Below are 21,801 nucleotides of genomic sequence, written 5' to 3' on the forward strand. Positions count from 1 at the left end.
CCCTGGGTCCATCCTGCCTTTCTGGGACAGAATGCATTGTTTCTGTTTTCTCAGGGATGGGAGGGTTTGAAGCTCTTTCAGACCACTAACTCAGAGAGCATGGAGGGGCCAGGAGACTGGGCATGGTCTAGAGAGTGACTGTCAAAGGAGGCCAAGTTCCTTTGATATCATCCCTTCGTTTGGGGCCCAAGTTCCTTTGATGTCATCCCTTCATTTGGGGCTAGCCCCGTGATCAGCTTGTGTATGCTATGGACATAGGTATAAATGTGTGTGCATTTATACAGCACAGGTATATGGATATACTTAGGGCATGTTCATGACTTTATAACATGGGAAGCAATCGTGGGAAGCAATACAGGTCCTGGGATTGGACCCACCTGGGTTCAGATCACAAGCTCTGTAACCCTAGGAAAGTCACAGGACCTATCTTATGGGGCGGTTGGGAAGATGTAGAGATAATCTGTTTGAAGTCTTGGCACTGGTCCATGGCATACAGCAAGTGCCACACAAAAGTTACTGTTAGGGTTATGCGTGTGCTTGGCCCTGTGCAAGCATACGTGTGCATGTGCATGTAGGTGCAGATTTGGGCATCTAAGGGAGTGTGTTTAAGAACAAGAGAGGAAAGGAGGGAGAATGTTGCCCATCTATGCCCGCAGCAGTTCAGGCACCAGAGCAGACCTGGGGGGGGGGGGGGGAGGGAGGGGGCGCCCCCAGAGAAAAAAGCTCAGCTTTGCCCAGTGGGAAATGAGGAGGGACAGCAAAGGGCCTCAGCCTGCCAGAGGCTTCCTGATGCGCACAGGATCTATAAAAGTGGAGAGATGAGAGAATGTTGAAGCTCAAAAAAACCCTCTATAAAAGGAGATTTTTTTTTTAAGTAGTTAAAAATGGTCTCTAAAATTGACACGTATCCAAATTAGGCCTCTAATTTGCTCCAACCTGAAGCTCTCCCCTATCTTGAGCTTCATTTATGTTTCCTTTTTCAAAACTGATTTGGAAGAACTTTGAAAAATGTGAACCACTACAATCTGTTCTCAGGTCTCTTGTTCCCCTCTTAAGATTTGCCCAAGGAGTTGTATCTAAGTGCTTTCTGCATCATGAAGATAGGCCATCCTGTGTTGAGAGAGAAGACCCAGGAAAAAGCAACACCCAGTTTTTAGTCCAGGTTCTGCCCTTAACTCACTGGGCAACTTCAAGGAATCTCTTGATCTCTCTGAGCGAGGCTGCTTCATCTGCAAAAGGCGTTGATTGGTCAATTTGGGTGATTATCTTTTGACTTCCTGACATAGCAGAGGAGGGTTAGCTCCCTTCAAATATCTCTCCTCCCCTTAAAGCTGTATCACCATATGACATCGTAGTTAAGAGTGCAGACCACCTGCCTCCTGCTAGCTGTGACTCCTGGGATGAGCTATTTAATCTCTGTGTCTTAGTTCTGTCCTCTGTAAAAGAGGGCAAAGAAGAGAGTAGTGTATCATCGAATTGTTAAAAGGATGAAATGAGTTGATAGAAGTGAAATATTTAGAACAGTGCTCGGCACAGGTAAGGACTACTCTAGTTTTGAGTAATATTATTATTATTTACTTTATGAAATAACTTTAATTTTACATGAAACAATGTCATTGATAAATCAAAAAATAAAAGTATAAGCATTACTTTGGGCTATGAAAAGTCTCTAGGGCAGTGGTCGGCAAACTCATTAGTCAACAGAGCCGAATATCAACAGTACATCGATTGAAATTTCTTTTGAGAGTCAAATTTTTTAAACTTAAACTGTATAGGTAGGTACATTGTTATTAACTTAATTAGGGTACTCCTAAAGCTTAGGAAGAGCCACACTCAAGGGGCCAAAGAGCCGCATGTGGCTCACGAGCCGCAGTTTGCCGAGCACGGCTCTAGGGGGTCGGGGGAGAGCTGGGATCATTGCTTTTTCTTTTTTAAAACCCTATTGTGCTTTGATTTTTGAAGGATGTGTATGTACTACTACGACACTTTTTTTTTTTAATTTAAAGAGATTGAACAAAAAGATCACAGAAGTCCCTCTCAAATCTCTAAGTTCAAGAACTGGCTACAATTATTAAGAAGCAGTGCTTTTTGGGTGGCCGGCTTATCTCTGTTATGAAAGCTACCATCCATATGTTTGGCCTTTTCAAGAACTTCTTATAAAGGTTTTAAATAAGCACAATCACCTTCTCGTGTTTATAACTGAACGTGTTTCCACTTCTTGGATAGGAGAGAAACTGAGAAAGGTGAAAACATAAACTGTAAATACTCGGCCTTCGGGGCTGACCTAGACTTTGCCCCTTAGAATCTTTTCCCAGAAATTGACTCAGTTACAGAAAGGAAGGATCAGTAGCAGAGAGCGAACTCAAAGAAAACCTGCTGCTGGCCGCCCAGCGGTGAAAGGGTTAACTGGGCTGGGCAAGACGATCCCTTGATATGAGTAAGACTCAGAGTTGTTAAAGTTTTCAAAGCAGAGGCAGCAGCAGGCAGCGTGGCTCCTGGCTCCGGGGAAAAGCGAGTTGGAGGGAGCCTGACAGAGCAGACCGAGGATCAGGATCCAGCTGAGCTAAACTCAGCTGCGGTTACAAGCTCAAGGTTAGTGGCTGCCGCACACCTCCCCAGTGCTGACATCTTTGGAGAGTTGTCTTGGGAAGGCCAGGCGAGGCGCCATCTCTCATCCTGGTGTGTCAGGTCTGCTCTGCTTCCTAGAGCGCCCCCCCCCCCCCCCCTCCTGCCCAACCTCCTGGCTGCTGCCTTCACCCAAGCCTCAGCAATGGCAACAGCAACTGTGAGGGGCGGCTGACCTATTCCCAGGAGGCTTTTCTAAAGGAAGCTTTCTGGAAAACACACACACACACACACACCCGTATACTCTGCTCCGTCTTGTTATTTACGCAATCCAGAATTGCTATCTGCTTCAGTTGAAACTGAGAACAACTGTCAAAGTAACTAAACAGGCTGCTTGACTTTATCTTGTGGGAGGAATACTACCTCTGAGGCTATGGTCTCTGTCTTTGAAAACCGGTTTCTTGTCGCTTTTCTTGTACCTTTGCTAGAACAAAGTGCAGGGGGAGATGCACTGTGAAGGAAATATTTCTGCATCTGCATGAGCTTCAGATAAACGTATCTACGTAACTGTAACCTACCTGCATGTGCTGCAGACGATAAACTTAAACCTCGGGGAGGGAGGACGGGGAGATAGTAGCACTCCACACACACTGCATTCTGAGGGCGCTCTGAATGACAGCTGAGACTTCCCGTCTGGAGGGTAAAGGACCCCCTTCGAGCCTGGCTGGGAGAGAGCATGGGGGTGCCACTTCCTAGGCCAGTGTTGCTCCGTGCTCTCGCCTTGCACATGGGAGGCAGTGAGTAAGCGAGCTGAGCTGAATGCTCCCTCGGATCCTCCGGCAGCAGGAGTCGGTCTTGTACCTGCCAGCACTGAATCAGAATGAGTCACTGAAACTTGGGTGCTGGCACAAAGTGCTCGCAAACTGCCTGGTGAGACACTGCCTCCATGTAGGTGGAATCTCTCTCTCTGAGCACTCACATTTCTCCTCTCTTCCTCTCTCCCGCAAACAGGCAGGAGTTTGGACGCTCTCAAGAGCTCGTCTCTGCTCCTTTGGCTCGGCTGACCCTACCATGTGGACTCTGCCCCTCCGGGTCAGGACTAGAGTTTTAAAATAAGATGGATGATTTGACGTTACTTGATCTCCTGGAGTGCCCCGTGTGCTTGGAAAAGCTCGATGTCACAGCCAAAGTCCTCCCTTGCCAGCACACCTTCTGCAAACCATGTCTCCAGAGGATCTCCAAGGCCCACAAGGGGCTGCGCTGCCCCGAATGCAGGACCCTGGTGTTTGGCAGCATCGAGGCGCTGCCGGCCAACCTGCTGCTCGTGCGCCTGCTGGACGGCGTGCGCTCGGGGCCGAGCTCCGGGAGAGGGGGCTCCTTCCGCAGGCCTGGCGTGCTGGCCTTGCAGGACGGCAGGAAGAGCAGGACTCACCCCAGAGGTCTGCAGGCCAGCCCGTTCCGACTTGTGCCCAACATCAGAATCCACATGGATGGGGTAAGCAAGAGCTCCTTTGTTCTTTCGTGTCCACCTGGAGGTTGGATTTGTGTGTGCCAGCAGTTAGGGTTTATCGCTTTCAGTTACGTTTCAAAAGCGGTGCCGCCAGGATTCCTGAGAGATAAGTTTCTGTGGGCAGTGATCCTTCGACTGAAATTTGGTGGGATCCTGACCTATCTAATCCTTCCTGTGGTTCTTAGAATTGTGAAAGCTTCCCGGTCCCTCGTGCAGAGGGTAGTAGGATAAGGAAAGCCTCCTTGATTATATTGTTGGTCTTTTACTTCTGTTCTGAGGCCAACCCAGTGCCTGGAAAAGGCAGGAAGGATGGGAAAGAGAGGGGAAAACAAATCCAACTGCTTGTTGCTTTGGGGAATCTCTGAGAAGTTTCCAAATGTCAGGTTCCGTTTGCATGCTACCCAAATCCATCTTCCCGCCCCCACCCCGACCCGGCCATAAAGTGCTATTATGACAGTGTTCATTCACAATCCATTCAAAGCTATCAAGACTCTTGCCGCCCGGAGGTGGTGCAGGAGGGAGCGTCTGTGTGGGTGGACTGGCTGACAGGAAGGCTGGGGCGTACAACGGATGTGTCTTACTTTACAGAATGAACAAAACACATAAAATGCATGTCAGTGGCTGCAGTATAAAAGCAAACGGAGCCAGGAGAGCCGTGTAGGACATGACCCAAGGATGCTTTTGGTGTTTGGACAGTGCAATCGCTCTGTCCAGCCGGGCAGGCGCATCCCGGGGACTTGGTGCGACCTGGCTGGGAGCCTTGTTGGGGGAAGTTGTGCTAGGGCACATCTCTCAGAAGGATGTGGTCCTTGCCAGTCCAGCAGGACAATTTGCACTGTCACCCCAGCAGTCAGTGCGCCAGAGTGGACTTGGCAAGCTGTGGCCTGAGTCGCTGGCATACTTAGAAAGTCAAAGCTGCGTGCTGTGATGTCTTACCTAAAGCGAGCTTTCATTCTGGCCGCAGACTCCCAGGACTCCCCGCGGGGAAGAGTGGCAGTGGGAGGGAGTGTCTTCCCGATTCCTCCCCAGCGGAGAGCAGGCTAGTGCTGTGCATTCAAACAGCTTTCTAAACTATTTCTTGTAACAGCTCACCCCTCCTTTGCTTCGCGGCGCCTTCAAGCCCCCGGGCAGTAGGAGAGTGTGGGAACATTCAAAAGTGTGAGCGGGAAGAAGCTGGCATTGGCATGAATTCATCCCTGCAGACTTTTCATCGCCACTGTGCCTGTGTGTGTGAAACACATTCCAGAAGAGGGCCTGGCACCCTTCTTGGAGGCTCCCCACTAGGCCTCGGCATCCGTCAGAATCCACGGGCTTGGGAAAGGTGGGGTGGGGGGTGGTTTATGGAGAATCTCATAGAGAATGGGCTCTATCTCCAGCGGCAAAACTCCCTTTGAATTCCTAAGACGCAGCAACCTCTCCCCTCCCCCACGCTGCAGAGTCGGACTTGCCTCTTGGCAGAGCGTCATTACTCACTAAGAACGTGTTGCCAGACTGGGAGGAGGCAGGTCCCTTATCGCCGCCTAATGTGTTTGTTCATGTTTTTGCCTTTTTCCGTGTGGCTATATTGCTAAGAAAAGGTAGCAACGGATGGATCCACAGCTGCCAAGCTGTTGTGCCCTAGAGGATTCCAGGCCCCTCCTGGCAGAGGGAGTTGTGGGGATCAGGGCTGGTCCTACGTAAGAGACAGCCGCTAAGATACTGCATGTCCCTGGAACTCTTTCACAGGGACTTGTAACATCGGAGCAAAGTGCCAGTGACAGCCCCTCCCCCACGTCTCACCAGACCAAGTCCTGCCCGTGAGGCTGAAACAAGGAACCAAGCCCTTTCAGCAAGGACCTGGTTTCCTAAGGATGCCAGCGAGCAGGGCTGGCAGCCACCCCATCCGCGCCTTTTCTTCGTTTCCTTGAGCCTGCCTTTCCTACCTTTGCCACACCTCATCCCTGTAGCCTCTCTCAGTGGGGACATGAACAGACTCATTCCTGGATGTAACGATGGCTGTCATTCTGCAACCTGTTCTCCCAAAATACAGCTTTCTTTCCTGTATGTGTGAGAGCAGCCATGCCTCCCTCAGTTCAGAGACTTGAGGATGGCCGGGGCTGCCCCACTCTGTTCTGAGAGTCAGCAGAGTGGGATTGCACCCTCACTCAGGAGACGCACCCTCTGGACTCAGTTTACCCAATGTAGTCTCAGCAATTAATAACACTCGCTACCCACCTGCTTCCACACACTCAGATCACCTTAGAAAACGTTTGCTATGGAATGCGTATGCATGACATGAAATGCAAAGCATCGTTTTTATCATTAATTTAAACTTGCTGTATGACTTCAGGGCAAGCCACTTAAGTTTGCTGGGTCTCAATTTAAATTTCTGTAAAATAGGAAAATGCACTGTAAAAACAGAGAGCTATCCCTAGACCTAACTAATTAGTGTTTACCAAGCACTTTGAGATCCGTAGATGAAAGGCATTTGGAAGATCGTTATCACAGTAAACATTATTATTGACTGTCTATTGTGGCCTGCTGTGCATGAGGCATTCTACAAAACACAGAAGGAGTGATAGCCCTTGCTGGAGAGCATCGTAAGTGTTGTTATTGAAGTTGAGTCCATGATGAGTCCAGACCAGGGTGATACTAAGTATAAAGTGCCTCCTCTACGGGGACATAAATGACCTGTTGTCACAGGTACCACTTTGTAAAACATCTCTTCCAGAAGCCCTCATGTTAGCCTGGCACTCTGAATGAGCAAGTTTCACTTCCTCTCCGTCAGCTCTCAAGTCCAAAGTCTTCCCTGCTCACTCTAGTGAACATAGGCTCCTCTGATGAACAAGCTCATCAAGATCTTTTGGTGTGGTGCTCCTTGTGCCAGCCAGCATGCGAGGGTGGAACCAGCAGTCCCACTTCACGGTGCCAGCCCAAGACAGAAAAAACAGCCCATTGTGCCTGCCTGTCTGAAACCCTCCCAAGCCTATTGTGTAAAAAGGAAACTTGAGAAATGGCTGTAGGTTTCTACAGCATGCAATTATTTCAGACCAGCAGGTAAGATCAACAGACTCCTGGGAGGCCCGTGACTGGAAACCCCACTGGTTCCTATTCCTTCCCAGACTGCCATCAAGGTCCTTTGCAAGCCTTTGAGAAGATTTTGGGCTCCTGAGTACCTGATCTCTCTTCCTCCTCCCTCTGATACCCTTTAACAGTATTTCTGGATTAAGATGGGCAAGAAGGCGATGAAGCGAAGTGTTTGCGAGCTTCAGTTTGAAAATACCAGTATTCAAATCTTGCTTCTTCTCCTCAATAGTATAATTTCAGTGAGTCACATAAACCTCAGGGCCTCCAACTCTCCATCCGTAAATTGGAGGTAATAGTAATACCTGTTGCAGAGTGTTGTTGTGAGAAATAAATGAGATGATTCATGTCACTTAGCTCTTAGCACAGTGACTGGCTCAGATTAAGTGCTCCATAAGTGTAACCTGTTGTTATTGAAGTGACTCAACACTTTCCACTCTAAATTACACGCCCTCTTTCACCTCTTAAGTGTTAACTAGGTGTCTTCCAGAGACGGTTCTTGGTACCCTGACTTCTGGCTTGTTTTGTCTCCAAATGGTCTATGGCCATGAATCAGGTGTGTGATTCTTCCAGCATGTGCTCACTTGGCAGCTCTCTTCCAAGACCCTTTGGGAGCTAGGAGTTGATTCTAGGAGGACACTTGCCAGCTAACATCACTTCTGCAAACAGCACGCTCAAAGGAACACCACATGCAGGGCAAGACCCTGGTCCACTTCCCAGCACCACCCATTCTTCATGAACTTCCATCTTTCCTTTCCCCTGCTTCCCACTACCCACAACACAACAGTTGCCGCCCTGGGTCTGGCAGGGCCGGACTTTCTCCCTTCTTTGTTGAGCAGCATGCCAACCACACACATTCCTATCTCACTTGCCCTACCTCAGCGAGAACACACCTGCCACCTCCAGCACACAGACCAGGTGACTGTCTCCCAGAAACTTTTTCAGCTGGTGTTGCAAGCAACCGAGGGGGAAAATGAGGTCAGAGAGCACATGGGGGAATTGGGGCTGGTAGAAACCAGAAGGAAACCAGCCCCCATTTCTGAGTCTCAGCTGTTGTGTCCGGCAGCAAAGCCGTGACACAGAGAGTGGTTTTTGCTACATTTGCAAAGGGACTGAAACCATCCTAAGCCCCTACAAACAGCAGGTAGGTGTCACCTGGGTCGGCGGGGACCACATGGGGCAGATGGAGGGAGACAAAGGCAGGAACTGGGGCTGAGAATTCAGGAGATGGAGATGGCTCTCCAGCTTCACACACACTTGCAAACCTTTGGAAAGACCACATGGCCCCATATTGACTCTGCCCCCAAAATCTCTTGACATACCTCCTTGCTAGTTACAACTCCCTCCCTTTAATTCCTTACTGTAGTGTTTAAGGACTGTGGTCAAATGGAGCAGGGTCTGTGCTGGGATTCAATTATTTGTTGGCTGTGAGGCCTTAGGCAAGTCACTTAACCTCTCTGACCATCAGTTTCCATTTCTGTATAATGGAAATAACAATAGCATACATGTATCATAAGGCTATTATAAGATTAAAATGAGATAATGTATGTAAAAAGCTTAGTACACATGCCTGGTACATAATAGATGCTAATAAATGTTAGCAACAGCAAATAACAATAATAATAGAGGAGGAAGTCTGCTGGCATTGGATCTGGAGTTCTTTGCACCCACATATAAACATGCAGATATTGCCGTTAAAATTTTAAGGAAAGGGAATAGCAAAAGTAAAGGGAGTTCTCAAAAAGACAAAACTGTAGTGATGGGAAACTGGTTTTCAGTGGTTGCCCGGGGTTATGGGTTAGGAGAGGATGTGACTCTATAAAGGGACAGCATCAGGGAGATGAAACTATTCTGTATCTTATTTGTGGTGGCAGCTAAATGAGTCTATATATGTGTTAAAATTCATAGAAATATATACCACAGGGGAAAAGTCCATTTTACTGTATGATAGATAATGTTTAAAATAGTTTTTAAAAGGGAGCTCATGAACATCTCCTTTCGTCTCTGCCTGATTTTCACCTAGCCCACCGATTTCCTTCCATCTCTGTGGGTGTTGGACCAATGCTATTTCTGGGAAGGACTTCGCCATCGTTTACATGGTCAGGGTCATCCCTGTATGTGGGCTCCTTTCTGTGTTAGCAAGCCATTCTGTTACCTGCTACAGCTTTCCCATCAGTTAAAGGTGTCTGGCCAAACAGTGGACAGACACAACAGCTCGTTCCCCAGGGGATGGCCTAGGAGGGCAGGAGGTTCTCCTTGCTCAACCTCAATTATCCACCACGTGCACCTGGGGGCATGTCACCTCAGGCATTAGGCAATGCATATTTTGTGTGTTGTTTTCTCTTCCTTTTATAAAAGGTTGCATGCCACATGTCCCTTCATACTCTAAAGAGATTATGGAATGAGGGAAAGTGCTTGTTTCGCCCTTGACTGGAGAAGAGCACCCTCATCCAGCCCTTCCAGATGCCACTGCATAGCTTTGGGCTTAGCTGGGACCAGCTCAAACACAGCTCTCTTCAGTGTCTTCATCTTCTCTCTTCCTCTCTCATTTTAATTCATGCTTACATATTAGATCTGTCTTTCATAAGTGTATACTGTATGCTACTAATGGATGTTCCATAGAGCTCCAGGGTCAAGAATAAAACAGACTTAAATATCATTATTACTTTTTGCTGCAGGACTTTTCAGAACTTTTAGCATGACTTGTGAATGTCTAAGCCAGTGATGGCGAACCTTTTGAGCTCGGCGTGTCAGCATTTTGAAAAACCCTAACTTAACTCTGGTGCCGTGTCACATAGAGAAATTTTTTGATCTTTGCAACCATAGTAAAACAAAGACTTATATTTTTGCTATTTATTTTATATATTTAAATGCCATTTAACAAAGAAAAATCAACCAAAAAAATGAGTTTGCATGTCACCTCTGACACGCGTGTCATAGGTTCGCCATCACTGGTCTAAGCGGTAAATTATAATAAGAAATGTTTCCCAAATTACTATGGCAGCGGCACCCTTGTCCGCCCTTTTATTAGCACCTTGAGTAATATTAATTGTCCATGGAACAAACTTTGGGAAATGTTGTCTCATACTAATGCAGAGATAGCTGAGCCCCAAAGAGAACTCTTATTATAATAGTTATAGATATTGACTCATTCCAAGAGGAGGTTTCAGTAAGTTCCTGTCATTAGAAGATATTTTTGGAAAACTGTTTGAAACTCCTTATCACCATCTTCTGCAGTATTTATTTAGCTCCCATAAGTAGTTTCTGGCCATAGGCAATGCGGGAATCTACCCAGCAAGGCCAAACCTTCCAGTGCTTACTGTATAATGGTAAAAACAACCAGTCAGTATACATCTATGTATGTATACACTCATAGATGTGCACACACATGCATACTATAATATATTTGACTTAAAGATATTATCCATTGTAAGATATATTGTTTAGTTATAGCCCTTAAAGGAAAAAAGAAACACTATCATGTTAGATATTCACTGTTAAGATACATCCAATTTTAGAAGCAGTAAGATATGAAAAAAGAAGTGTCTTACTAAAGAGTACATATTGTCTGATTCCATTTATATAAAATTTTAGAAATGGCAAAACTATAAACTATAGTGATTTGGGAGGTAATGCAAATGTTTTATATGATGGTACATAGGTTTGTCTAAATTCATCAAACTGTACACTTAAAAAGAGTGCATTTTTGTATGTAAATTGCAACTCAATAAGGTTCATTAAGACAAAGAAGCCTTAGACTATAGAAATGATGATCTATGAAAATGTCAGACAGTTTGAGGGAATGAAGTGTGGCCAGTGAAAAGAAGCTTCCTAGAAACAATAGGTGTTTTAATGGTCAGGAAGGACACAGTCAAAGGACAAAGAGGCAGGGTCGGTCCATTCTGGACACGTGGGTGCCAGGAAAGGTAGGACAGGACCTCTCCAACAGAAGGACGGCTGGAAGAGAGGGAGAAGGAAACAAATAGAGAAGAGACTGGGTGATCGGACGCCTGCTTCAAAACCACCACTAGGAAGGCACATGTCAGTTACTCTGTAATAGTCTCTCCACAGCCCACTTGTCACATGTCATCACATGGCCCATGGGCTGTATTTGCCTGATGGATGCCATGCAGCCAAACAAGGTATTTCTGCTCCAAGTGGATGGCTAGGTAAGTGAGGAGCAGTCTCCACTTCACCGGCGGACAGTCGTTCTTTTCCATTGAATGGTCAGGTGTCCTGCTAACCCTCGCATGCAGGAACACCAGCCAGCAATGCCAAAGTGGTAAAACACAGGAAAGCAAAGACAAACCCATCCTACATGAGCAGCTTCCTGCAACTTCGTTCAGAGTCAGCCCCCAGGGTCACACCACTCCAGATCCCCAGCTCCGAAGCCAGGACATTCAATAGACTGCTCCTAAGCACTTACTCTGTGCTAGGCTCTGCCTTGAAAGCTCACACCATCAAAAGCTCATTCCAGAGATGCTCACAGGCTCAGACTCCAGGACTCAAATAGTAGCTGAGTTCACCTCTGAGCTCTCTCATTTCCTTGTCTTTTTTACAAGCACAAGGAGAACAGGCAAGTTGTCTTATCTTTCAAGACTGTGCTCAGAGCAGCCAGCCTACAGCTTGGCTCATATCAGGAGCCTCAGAATATTTTTGGAATGGGTGAATAAATGCATGGTACACTTCATGGCATCACAGAATGACTCCTCCTGATACAGAAATGATCACTTCCTGAGTCAGGCCATTACAGAGCTGTGTGAGGAGTGCGCAGCACGTTATATTAGGCATAAAGTCATGTGGAGACAGAAATAGTCTAGATGTGGGTTACCCAACTATGTACCTTTTTCGTGACAAATAGTACTCTCCTGAAAACACAGTGGGCCAGGTTCAAAACCACTTAGCTCATGAGTTGCTAACACTTAGAAGACAGGAAATGGCATTCCATATATGGCTAAACTTCTGCATCAGACACCACAGATTTCATGTGCTCCTTTGATCTTGGGGGAACATTTGATCTTGACTTAATTGACACTTAGTCACAGGGATACCAGTGACAGAAAGGAAGAGTCTCTAAAAGATTTTGCTGTTGAATTAGGCACTAAATTGACCTGAACTCCTATATGAAGGGAAGACAGAATTTCAGGTAGGACCGTGGCCCCTATACCTCTCATGCTGCCCAACCTACATCATATATGTATATATAGAACACACAGAGCATGTTTGCCATTTTAGCCATTTGTATGTGTATAGTTCAGTGGCATTAAGTACATGTACATTGTTGTGCAATCCTCACCACTCTCCATCTCCACAACTTTTCCGCCATCCGGTCCTGGCTCTCTGTACCCAGTAAACAATAACCCTCCCCCCCACGATTGTCCTTAGAACAAAACTTCTTTTTGGATAAGAGGAATCATGTTTTAGTGTCATATTTAAAACATGTATTCCAATTTTCTGCTGCTTCTGGCCTTAGACTTCCAATAAGATCAGAAAACAAGGTAACACTATGATTCAGAATAAAGGCTCCCCATTTGTGTGTCCTGGCCGTGTGCTTCTGGGCAAGTTACGGAGCAACTCTGGACATCATTGCTGTAAAATGGAAGAGCAAGCTCACCTCACATAGTTACTGGAAGGATCTAAAGAGGTGATACCTGTAAAGACAGGGTCTGGGCAAAGCAAGCTCCTAGTGAAGGTTAACTGTCTACCTGCACTTACCCTGGTCGGCTAAGCTTTTAAAGTGCCAACACACAGTCTGGGCTGCTGCTTTACTGCACGTAGATGTGGGGGTAAGAGTGACCACGGCATTGTATGGAGCATAAATCAAGAGCATTCTTGTGAAGTTCTTAGCACAGAGCATGACACTGTCAGCTCAGTGACAATAAATGTGGGGCATCTTTATTTTCATTTTCGGTGTCTCATTCTTTCATCAGACGTGTAGGGGATACCTTTCATGTATAAGACCCTTTGCTGGGTCCCAATGAAGTACAAAAGCAAGTAATATATGGCCCTTGTCCTCAAAGAGCTCCTGGTCTTTTGGGAGACGGCCACATAGACTAGTAATTATGATGCTCTTGATAAATCTTAAACAAAGGACTTACTGTGCGTCAGGCACTGGGTCAAGCGGTTTACCTACAGGATCTCACTTCACTCCTACAACTCGCTGAGATGGATACCACTGTTTTCTCTACACATAAGAAGTCTGTGCTCAATAGTGTTACAGATCAAAATGTAAATGTTCCTGTATTTGTGTTTAGGGCAGTTATTGCACTTTTTAAACATGCAGATGATCTGAGTCCTATCATGCAGGCACTCACAGAAACCCATGGCCCTGAGGTCTGCAAACCTCAGAATAACTGAGAGTCCTGGCATTGTGGTCCTGAGGCTGCTAGTTTGGGGAACTGTGCCTTTCAGCCTCCACTCCCAGGCACGACATGGAGAGCCAGGAGAAGAGGTGAGAGAACTTGGATCACTCGCTGTTACCCTTCCCAAAAAGGCTAATAGGAAAACTTTAGCCTGGAGATGGGAGAAATGGGCAAACACCCCCAGGGGTGCCTGAAGCAAACCACACCAGCTGAGGGTGTCAGCCAGACTGCCCAGAATGAAACCATCCATCCAACGGGGACACTGGCCCATGTGGCTGACGTCAACCGTCCTCCGGTCTCAATGTGGCCTTCGCTCCTCCAGGAAGTCAGCCCTCTGTCCCACATCCTGAGCCGAGGCCATAGCTCCTCCTCAAGTTCCCAGAGTCCCCAGTGCTACCCCTTGGCCTTCACAGCACGCATAAGTTCCCTGTGGCTAAGGAGGTGTTATTTCTCCTCTGTACCTGGCATAGTACCTGAGCAGCCAGTGTTCAGTAAATGTTTAATTATTGAATGCATCACGTTCCCTGTATTGTAAGAAACTATAGTTAGATACAGCAGCTTCATGGCTCAGGAGCTCCTGGTGTCTCTCCTAAGGCCAGAGGAAGGGAGACAGACTGGCCATTTTGTCCCCAGGATCCCTTCCAACCCCTGTCCTGTGGAAAAGGGTGTTTCTTGACTTAAGGCCAGGTGTGTTAGCAGTGGCATGTAGGTGCTCGCAGGGGATTCAGAGGTAATTGGGAGGTGAAAAAAAGAAGCCAAACCAGAATGCAGAACACCATCCACCGCCTGGCATGCCGCAGCCCTCCGAGCAGGTTGCCCTGGTTTTGCAGAATTAAGGACGATATCAACACACACACACAGAAGTATTTTAATTGGTTGCCAAGGCAATGCAGCCGATTCAGTGGCATGGAGCAGGAACAGAACTCTGCAGAGCTGTGTTCAGGAAGGTTGTTCGGCTGTGATATTAATAAGCACTGGGGTATGAGAAAAACAAGGCTGCAATAAAGCTTGCTGGGGACTTTTGCTTAATGAACAGGCATGGCAGAGAGATGGAGGGACAGAAGGGAAAACTTCCCTTCCTGGCTCTCTGGAGAAGCAGGAGAGATCATCCTCTGGATTTTAACTGTCTCTTTGGAGTGGTTCCATGTTTGAAGGAAGGAGGAATAGGGTGATTGAAGGATGGAAGGAGATGGCAGGGGTCTCTTCCTCTTGAGAGATTTTAACAAGGTTCTAGGATGCAGGAGCATGAATTTTAGAAAAAAGAACATTTCCCATCTCCTCCTTTTACTTCCCTTTGTATTGGAAACGAATTAGCAATGAAACCTTTTTTGTTTTGTTTTGTTTTTGTTTCCTGAAATTTTGAAACACTGGGATTTTTATTTTCATAATCATAAAACTTTGTGGTTAAGACATGTCCTGGATTTCCTAACTTCTCCGTGCCACTCTGTATCCCAAGGCCTAAAGAATCAAACAAACTTCATCACCTGATGTGTTTGTCCTGATTGCTTGGACAAGGAGGGAGGGACCAAGAAAGGGAGAAGCGGGAGAGGAGGTGGACAGGGTTATTAATCAACACCTTAATAACTACGACCCTCACATGGCACACACCATGTGCCAGACACTGGGACAAATAAGCTAGGTGTCCTTGAATCCTCCCAACAACCCTTAGAGGTCCGAGGTATTATCCTAGTTGACAGATGCAGAAACTGCTAAGTGGCGAAGCCAAGATTTAAACCAGGTCTACCTGCATCTATTTTTTTTAAAATATATTTTATTGATTTTTTACAGAGAGGAAGGGAGAGAGATAAAGAGTTAGAAACATCGATGAGAGAGAAACATTGATCAGCTGCCTCCTGCACATCTCCCACCGGGGATGTGCCCGCAACCCAGGTACATGCCCTTGACCGGAATCAAACCTGGGACCCCCCAGTCCGCAAGCCGATGCTCTATCCACTGAGCCAAACCGGTTTCGGCTCTACCTGCATCTAGACTAGAGTCTGGGCTCTTAACCAGGTCAGTCAGGGTTAAGACAAACCCATTGTTCCCTTGGAGCCGCACGGAGCCCTGCACCGTCAGCGGTTGCCGGTGAGTTCCTATTGACTCCAGTGCCTCCATTCTAAAGTTGATAAGCTTCTGGAGCATGATGTAATCTATAGCCAGTCCAGCTCCATGTTGATGATAATGCTATGTCTTAACCAGGTACCACTTGGTCAGAAATTTAAGGCTTTAGTACAAGTGAGTCTAGGTGACAGGAGAGGGGGAAATGGAGTCAGAGAAAAGAGGAGGGCAGGCACGGGAAAGGCAGAAAAGGCACATGTAAGATCTAGATGGGCAACAGAAACCAAGACGGAATAAGGAGGAAGGGAGGTAAGCTGCAGGGGGAAGCAAGTGTACAAGGGAGGACTGCTTGGGAAGATACGACCAGCTCTGATCCACAACTTGTCTGCTTTTCCTGAAATGTAAACAGAGTCAGGACAAAATATCTCTGCCCCATTTATTTCAGAAACCTGTCATCGGGATAGACATCATGGTCCATCAAAGGTGGGGAAAATATGAGCCTGAAATTCAGGAAAGGCAGATTCTAATCCTTTCTTAGCTGAGAATCAACCAGGTGACCCCACCTATAGCTGAGTGTTTAATAAACGTTAGCAATTCCTACAGTTAGAGAAAAAGTCCCAGCGTCTCTGAGTCTCAGGATTCCATCAACTCAATTTTAAATTGTCCTTTTTATATTTTACAGAATATGCAAATGATACAGAAGTGTCTGCATTTATGTTTTTAAGAATGACATATATAAATTTAAAGGATTTACAGAAAAATAGCTACCATTTTTAGAGTTTCCAAAGGCCTGTGCCAAATACTTCACCTACAAAGCTTATTTAATTCACAGAGCTGTTAAGACTCATCTTCTATCTTTTACAGATAAGGAAACTGAGGCTCAGGGGTACTGAGTAGCTTGCCCAAAGTTTCCCGTGTAGACTAACTCCCAGCCCACATTCTTAACCATCATGTTATGCTGGTTCACAGTGGCTCTGGCCTCCCTTATGCAAAGAGGCTACAGAGCACATTCCTCTTTTTATTTATTAACATGACATTATTAAAATAAACTTCCCTCAAGTCACACTAGCTGTGTATAGTAGATCTGGTCTCTCCAGAATTGCATAGTATCCACCACATGTGCAGGACTGAGTGACTCTCCTAATTCCTTTGTATTCTAGAATGTCACATCTCAAACTGCAGTTTCTAAAGACACAGGGGAAAGGACAAGAAACAAGCTATAAAGAAAGACAGAGAATAAAACTAAGGCAGCAATGACAGAAAAATATTTCAAGTGTAAAGCAAAAGGTCTGAAAAATTTGATGATGGAATTGGAAGAAGGTGGGTCCAACTTCAGGGATATTGTTATCTAGAAGCACTTCCTTATGCAACCATTTGCTCAATCCCACCCACCATTTTTGTTTTGGTTTTTAATAGTTTCAATTATTTCCAAAGAATAGAAAAAGTAATTACTGGGTCAAAGGGGATGAATCTTTTTGAGGTTCCCGATACATCATATTCATTTACTTTCATCTGTGTTTGCCAGAACTCTTAGTTGCAAGCGACAGAAACCCACCTCAGACTAGCTCAGGCCACAGTGGGAATTTGTTAGTCACAGAATGGGAAGTTCAGAGTTCAAGCTGGTCTCGGGGCCCCGAAGAACCCAGACTGTCCTGTCAGATCACTCTTCTCTGCCTTGACTCCACTCTTTTTATATATTGGTGTCACATTCTCCAATTGCAAATGGCATTCTCCATAAATTTATTTTTTAAATATATTTTTATTGATTTCAGAGAGGAAGGGAGGAGAGAGGGATAGAAACATCAATGATGAGAGAAAATTATTGATTGGCTGCCTCCTGCATGCCCCTACTAGGAATCAACCCCACAACCCAGGCATGTGCCCTTGATCAGAATCACACCTGGGACTTTTCATTCCACAGGCCGACACTCTACCCACTAAGCCAAACCACTAGGACAAATTCTCCATAAATTTAATTGCAGAAGGTGCGTCCCTCAGGGTTCTTAGTCATAAACAATAGAATCCGCTGCATAACAAGATTTAAGAAGAAGCAGGATTAATAAAAAAGGATATTAGGTAGTTCACAGAATTTCTGGGAGGGACACAAAACCTAACTTGAAGCCACCTTGACAAGAACAATGTCCCAGATGACTAAGTGCTGACCCCTAGGGTGGACCCTGATGGCCCTGAACACTGAGGCCCCCCTGGGTCCCCCTGTCTGTGGCTGCGGTCGGAGGTCAACCTTGATGTAAGCCTCCACCACTTTCCCACAGAGGTGGAAACAAGTCTTTCCTGGTCCCCTCCTTGTGTCACTAACTGCCAACTTGAAGTTCAAGTCAGGTCCCTATCACTGACAACGCCTAGATCCCTGGCTGAAAACAATATTGATAAAGCTGGAGTGTGCAACTTCTTAATATTGAGGCAGTTTCTGCCACCCACCAAAATTCATAAGGTAGGTGAGTTCCCGAACATAGAAAGGAGGTTCAGAAGCAGGGCATTCAAATCACAAATATGTACAATGAGAAACACAGCAACAGACAGCTCAGATTTACATCTTTCCAGCTCTATCTACTACCCCAGAGAAAAGGAAAGTCACACCACCTAGTCCAGTGCCTCGCCCTTAGTAAACACCTCCTGGACAGAATCCAGAAGCTTTGACAGATAAGGCCTGATTCCAAGTCCTGGCTTCTTTGTAGGACCGACAACGTATTTACAGTATTTTTCATTCTTATTAAACACTTGAGCTTTGTTATGGGAAGAAAAGATGAAACTAAAGTCCTCTGTCCTTATATTTAAAATATTTGTTCCCTGAACTCTTGATTAAAGATGGGCAGGCTGACTGACCTCACTTGTGTTTAACTTCTGTGGCTGTCTCATTTCTTTTCAATGGGGGAAAGGGGACATACTGTTTCTGATAAATGGAAAGCTGGCATTTCTACCAGTGGACGTCCACTGAAATACAAAATGAGATTCTTATGTAGGAACAATATGGTAACAGGATGTAAAATTGCTATTGGCACTTAAAGATACATTAGCAGGATCAAAAGTGGGATCAAGAAGAGCCCAAAAGACAAGGCAGATGGCAAATACAATCCTTAGTTTCATCAAAAAACAGGGCAGGAAGTTACAATGCATTCCACAGAGAATGTGGTAACTGAGAGCAGCAAGCAACCAGTGGAATTTTTATACAGATGCTGCAATTTGGTTTGCTAACACGTACTCCTACAATGAGCACCTCCGGCTTTGATTTCTGCAGAGAGAAAAGAAGAGGGGACATTGATAACAAATTTGAAGATAGTAGGATTTTTCAGGAGCCACTGCATTCCTACATAATTATTATTATTTTTTTTTTTTATTTATTTATTTATTTATTTATTTATTTATTTATTTATTTATTTGCCTCATGCCAGTTCCAAAGAGTTTGTAGAGGGGAAAACTCCCGAGAGGCAGGTCATCTTCTGTTGTCCCTGGTGACAGTCTCCCTAATTTGGTGGTAGAATAAAGACATGTTGACTCATTAGAATTTTCTTATTTCTCAGGAAAGCACCACCCCTGCCTCTTTCTGATCTGGGGCGAAGAGCAAAAGCCAGAGAGAGAGATAACATTGCAGGTGTGGATGAAATAACACTCATGGCATTCTAGGTGCAGATAGGAAACTATTTCAGGATTCCAAAGAATGAAAGGACTCAAATTCCTAAAATAGAAGAAAAAATCATGGCGAATAATGATTAGAAGAATTTTGGAGCTTTGATCTAAAAAACAGAAGTCCTGAATGCACTTGGCCATGTGCTATCCTCAGGTGGTTTTATCATTTTAACTGAAGTTGCTGATTGAGGTCATCAGTTCAGCAAGAAAGAAAAGTTGGCCAAGCCAGATGTTAACTTGAAGTGTCAATTTTTATCAATACTTAAGATGAACTTAGCCTAGAAAATTCCCCTTGTGTTAACACAGTTTATCAACTCTATGTGTGAGGACTTTTTAGTGGTACTTCGTAAAATTCTTTGTCAAACTGACGTAAGCCAAAAAAAAAAAAAAAAAAAAAAAAAAAAGTGGGTGGGAGGAGAAAGTGACTAGGGTTGGTAATTTCACAGAGATTTAAAGAGGTGATCTTAGGGTGGCAGGTGACCTATGGGTTCACAGTCATCTGAATTCTGTATTTCTGTCTCTCAGCTCAACTTTCTGTTGTGTCCTTTATCCTCAGGAAGGTTCTATGAGAAAAATACCGGCAGCCAAAGCCTACCTCATTCTTAAAGCTCTTAATCTTACAGAAATTGAGGGTGTCTTCCATGACAGCTCTGCCAAGGAGACTCCAATTAGCTCACTGCAGGTCCTGTGTGCCCCTCTGAGCATTGGCTGCCCGTGGGACTTAAGAAATACTCTGATTGGTCAGGACTAAGTCACATGACCACCCCTGAAGCCAGAGGGCAGGGCAGGGTCAGCCGACCTGCACCACTGAGACTGGGCATAATTAGTGGGGAATAAAAGACACGTGGTTCACAAGAGGAGCGATTCTTTGCAGACGGATGTCTCAGTCAGAATGCATTTAAATCATGGGTACATTTTAAAGATTTTTAATTTTTTATGTTCAGCAGTTAAAAGCAAATAGAAACCAAAATTCAAAGAACTTCCCAATACCTGATTATTTCTCTGAACCCTCTGACTTTCTATCTTACTCTTCATCACCCCAAAAATCACTCCATCAAAATTTTGCCCACACTTTTTAAGGACCTATTCAAATGCTGCCTCTTTATTCTGTTAGTCTCCCTCTGAGACTGTCTCCCTCTTCAGTCCCTATAGCCACACTCACCTGGCACTTACCTTAGCCTGCCTTCGTAGGTCTTATACATGAATGGTTTTGCCTTATAACCGCTGCCCCCCGCCCCCCACCACCACCACTAGTCTAAAACTCAGAAAATAATGAGGCAAGAAAAGGAGAGAGAGAGAGAGAGGAAGGAAGGAAGGAAGGAAGGAAGGAAGGAAGGAAGGAAGGAAGGAAGGAAGGAAGGAAGGAAGGAAGAAAGAAAGAAGGGAAGAAAGGGCTGTGTAAGTCAGGATGCTCATTGATCCATACGTCCCCCAACATAACACTTATCTCCCTCTATTGACGTGTATTTCTTATCTGTTTCTCTTCAGGATTCAGTTCCTTGAGAACAATAATTTTATGTTATTCAACCATTTATTTTTTTACAGCTTGCACAAAATAAATACTGGATGCTTGGATGGATGGATGGATGGATGGATGGATGGATGGATGACTTTATAGAATTGGTTGTAAGTGACATGAACTTCCCCCTTATCCCAATACAAAAGAGTTCTGAAGAATGAAGGGATTAAGCTCAGCTAAGTGAGCAACCAAAAACTTTATAGTGAAAAGTATCAAAACTGCATTGAAAACAAATGGGACACAATGCATTTAAACGATGGCACAAGAGGATTTGGTTTAAGACAAGAAAAACCATTTCCTGCCAGATTGATTAAACACCAAAACCCTCCTATCATCACTGGAAACTGCTTAAGTTCCATGAGGACAGGGGCTAGATGAAATGTCATCAGGGGACTTTCTGCAACCCTATCCCTTCACCCCCAGCATTGATTCCTTGGAGTTCCCCTTAATTGTTTTGGGTTTTTTAAAAATATATTTTTATTGATTTCAGAGAGGAAGAAAGAGGGAGAGAGAGATAGAAACATCAATGATGAGAGAGAATCATTGATTGGCTGCCTCCTGCACACCCCACACTGGGGACTAGTCCACAATCCAGGCATGTGCCCTGATCTGGAATCGAACCTTAACTTCCTGGTTCATAGGTCGTGCTCAACCACTGAACCACGCCAGCCGGGCTGTTTGAGGTTTTATTGCTGCTCTTCCTATTACCAGAAAGTCCAAAAACTGCAGTTCCAGTTAAGTTCTATTTACAGCAAAAACAATAACTGGGCATGTTGTAGAAACCTGCCCTTGTCAATTTTGGCTGTGGGTCCTTCTCAGTGATCCCCTTCAGGGTTCCACTTGGTTCTCACGAAAAATACTCTAAGAGAAAGACATTTTCTTATATGTTCTGAGAATAAGTGAAGCAGCAAACTCATTTTGGAGGCTTTTGTTATATCTGACAAGGCTGTTCAAAAAGCAAAAACTGGAAAAACCCTTATCCAATTGCAATTTTTGTTTTCCTCCTAGAAATGGCACTGCCTTGGTCTTTTTGTTGTTGTTGTTTTTTGTTTTTTTTTTTCGGTGGTTACCCTCAGGTT

At 45.2% G+C, this 21,801-nt stretch overlaps 1 protein-coding gene across 3 annotated transcripts in view; it reads left to right on the top strand.

Moving 5' to 3' along the window:
- The first annotated feature begins 2,465 nt into the window (after positions 1-2,465).
- SH3RF2 (SH3 domain containing ring finger 2) overlaps positions 2,466-21,801 on the top strand; it is a 96,601-nt gene continuing 77,265 nt past the window's right edge. For all 3 annotated transcript variants that reach the window (XM_015572628.1, XM_015572629.1, XM_015572630.1), the window contains exons 1-2: positions 2,466-2,592; positions 3,577-4,060. In XM_015572628.1, coding sequence (XP_015428114.1) covers positions 3,683-4,060 — 378 coding nt within the window. In that variant the 5' untranslated portion in view covers positions 2,466-2,592; positions 3,577-3,682. The remainder of the gene's footprint in view (positions 2,593-3,576; positions 4,061-21,801) is intronic.

The sequence above is a fragment of the Myotis davidii genome, unplaced genomic scaffold, assembly GCF_000327345.1.
Source record: "Myotis davidii unplaced genomic scaffold, ASM32734v1 scaffold89, whole genome shotgun sequence".
Taxonomy (NCBI): Eukaryota; Metazoa; Chordata; class Mammalia; order Chiroptera; family Vespertilionidae; genus Myotis; species Myotis davidii.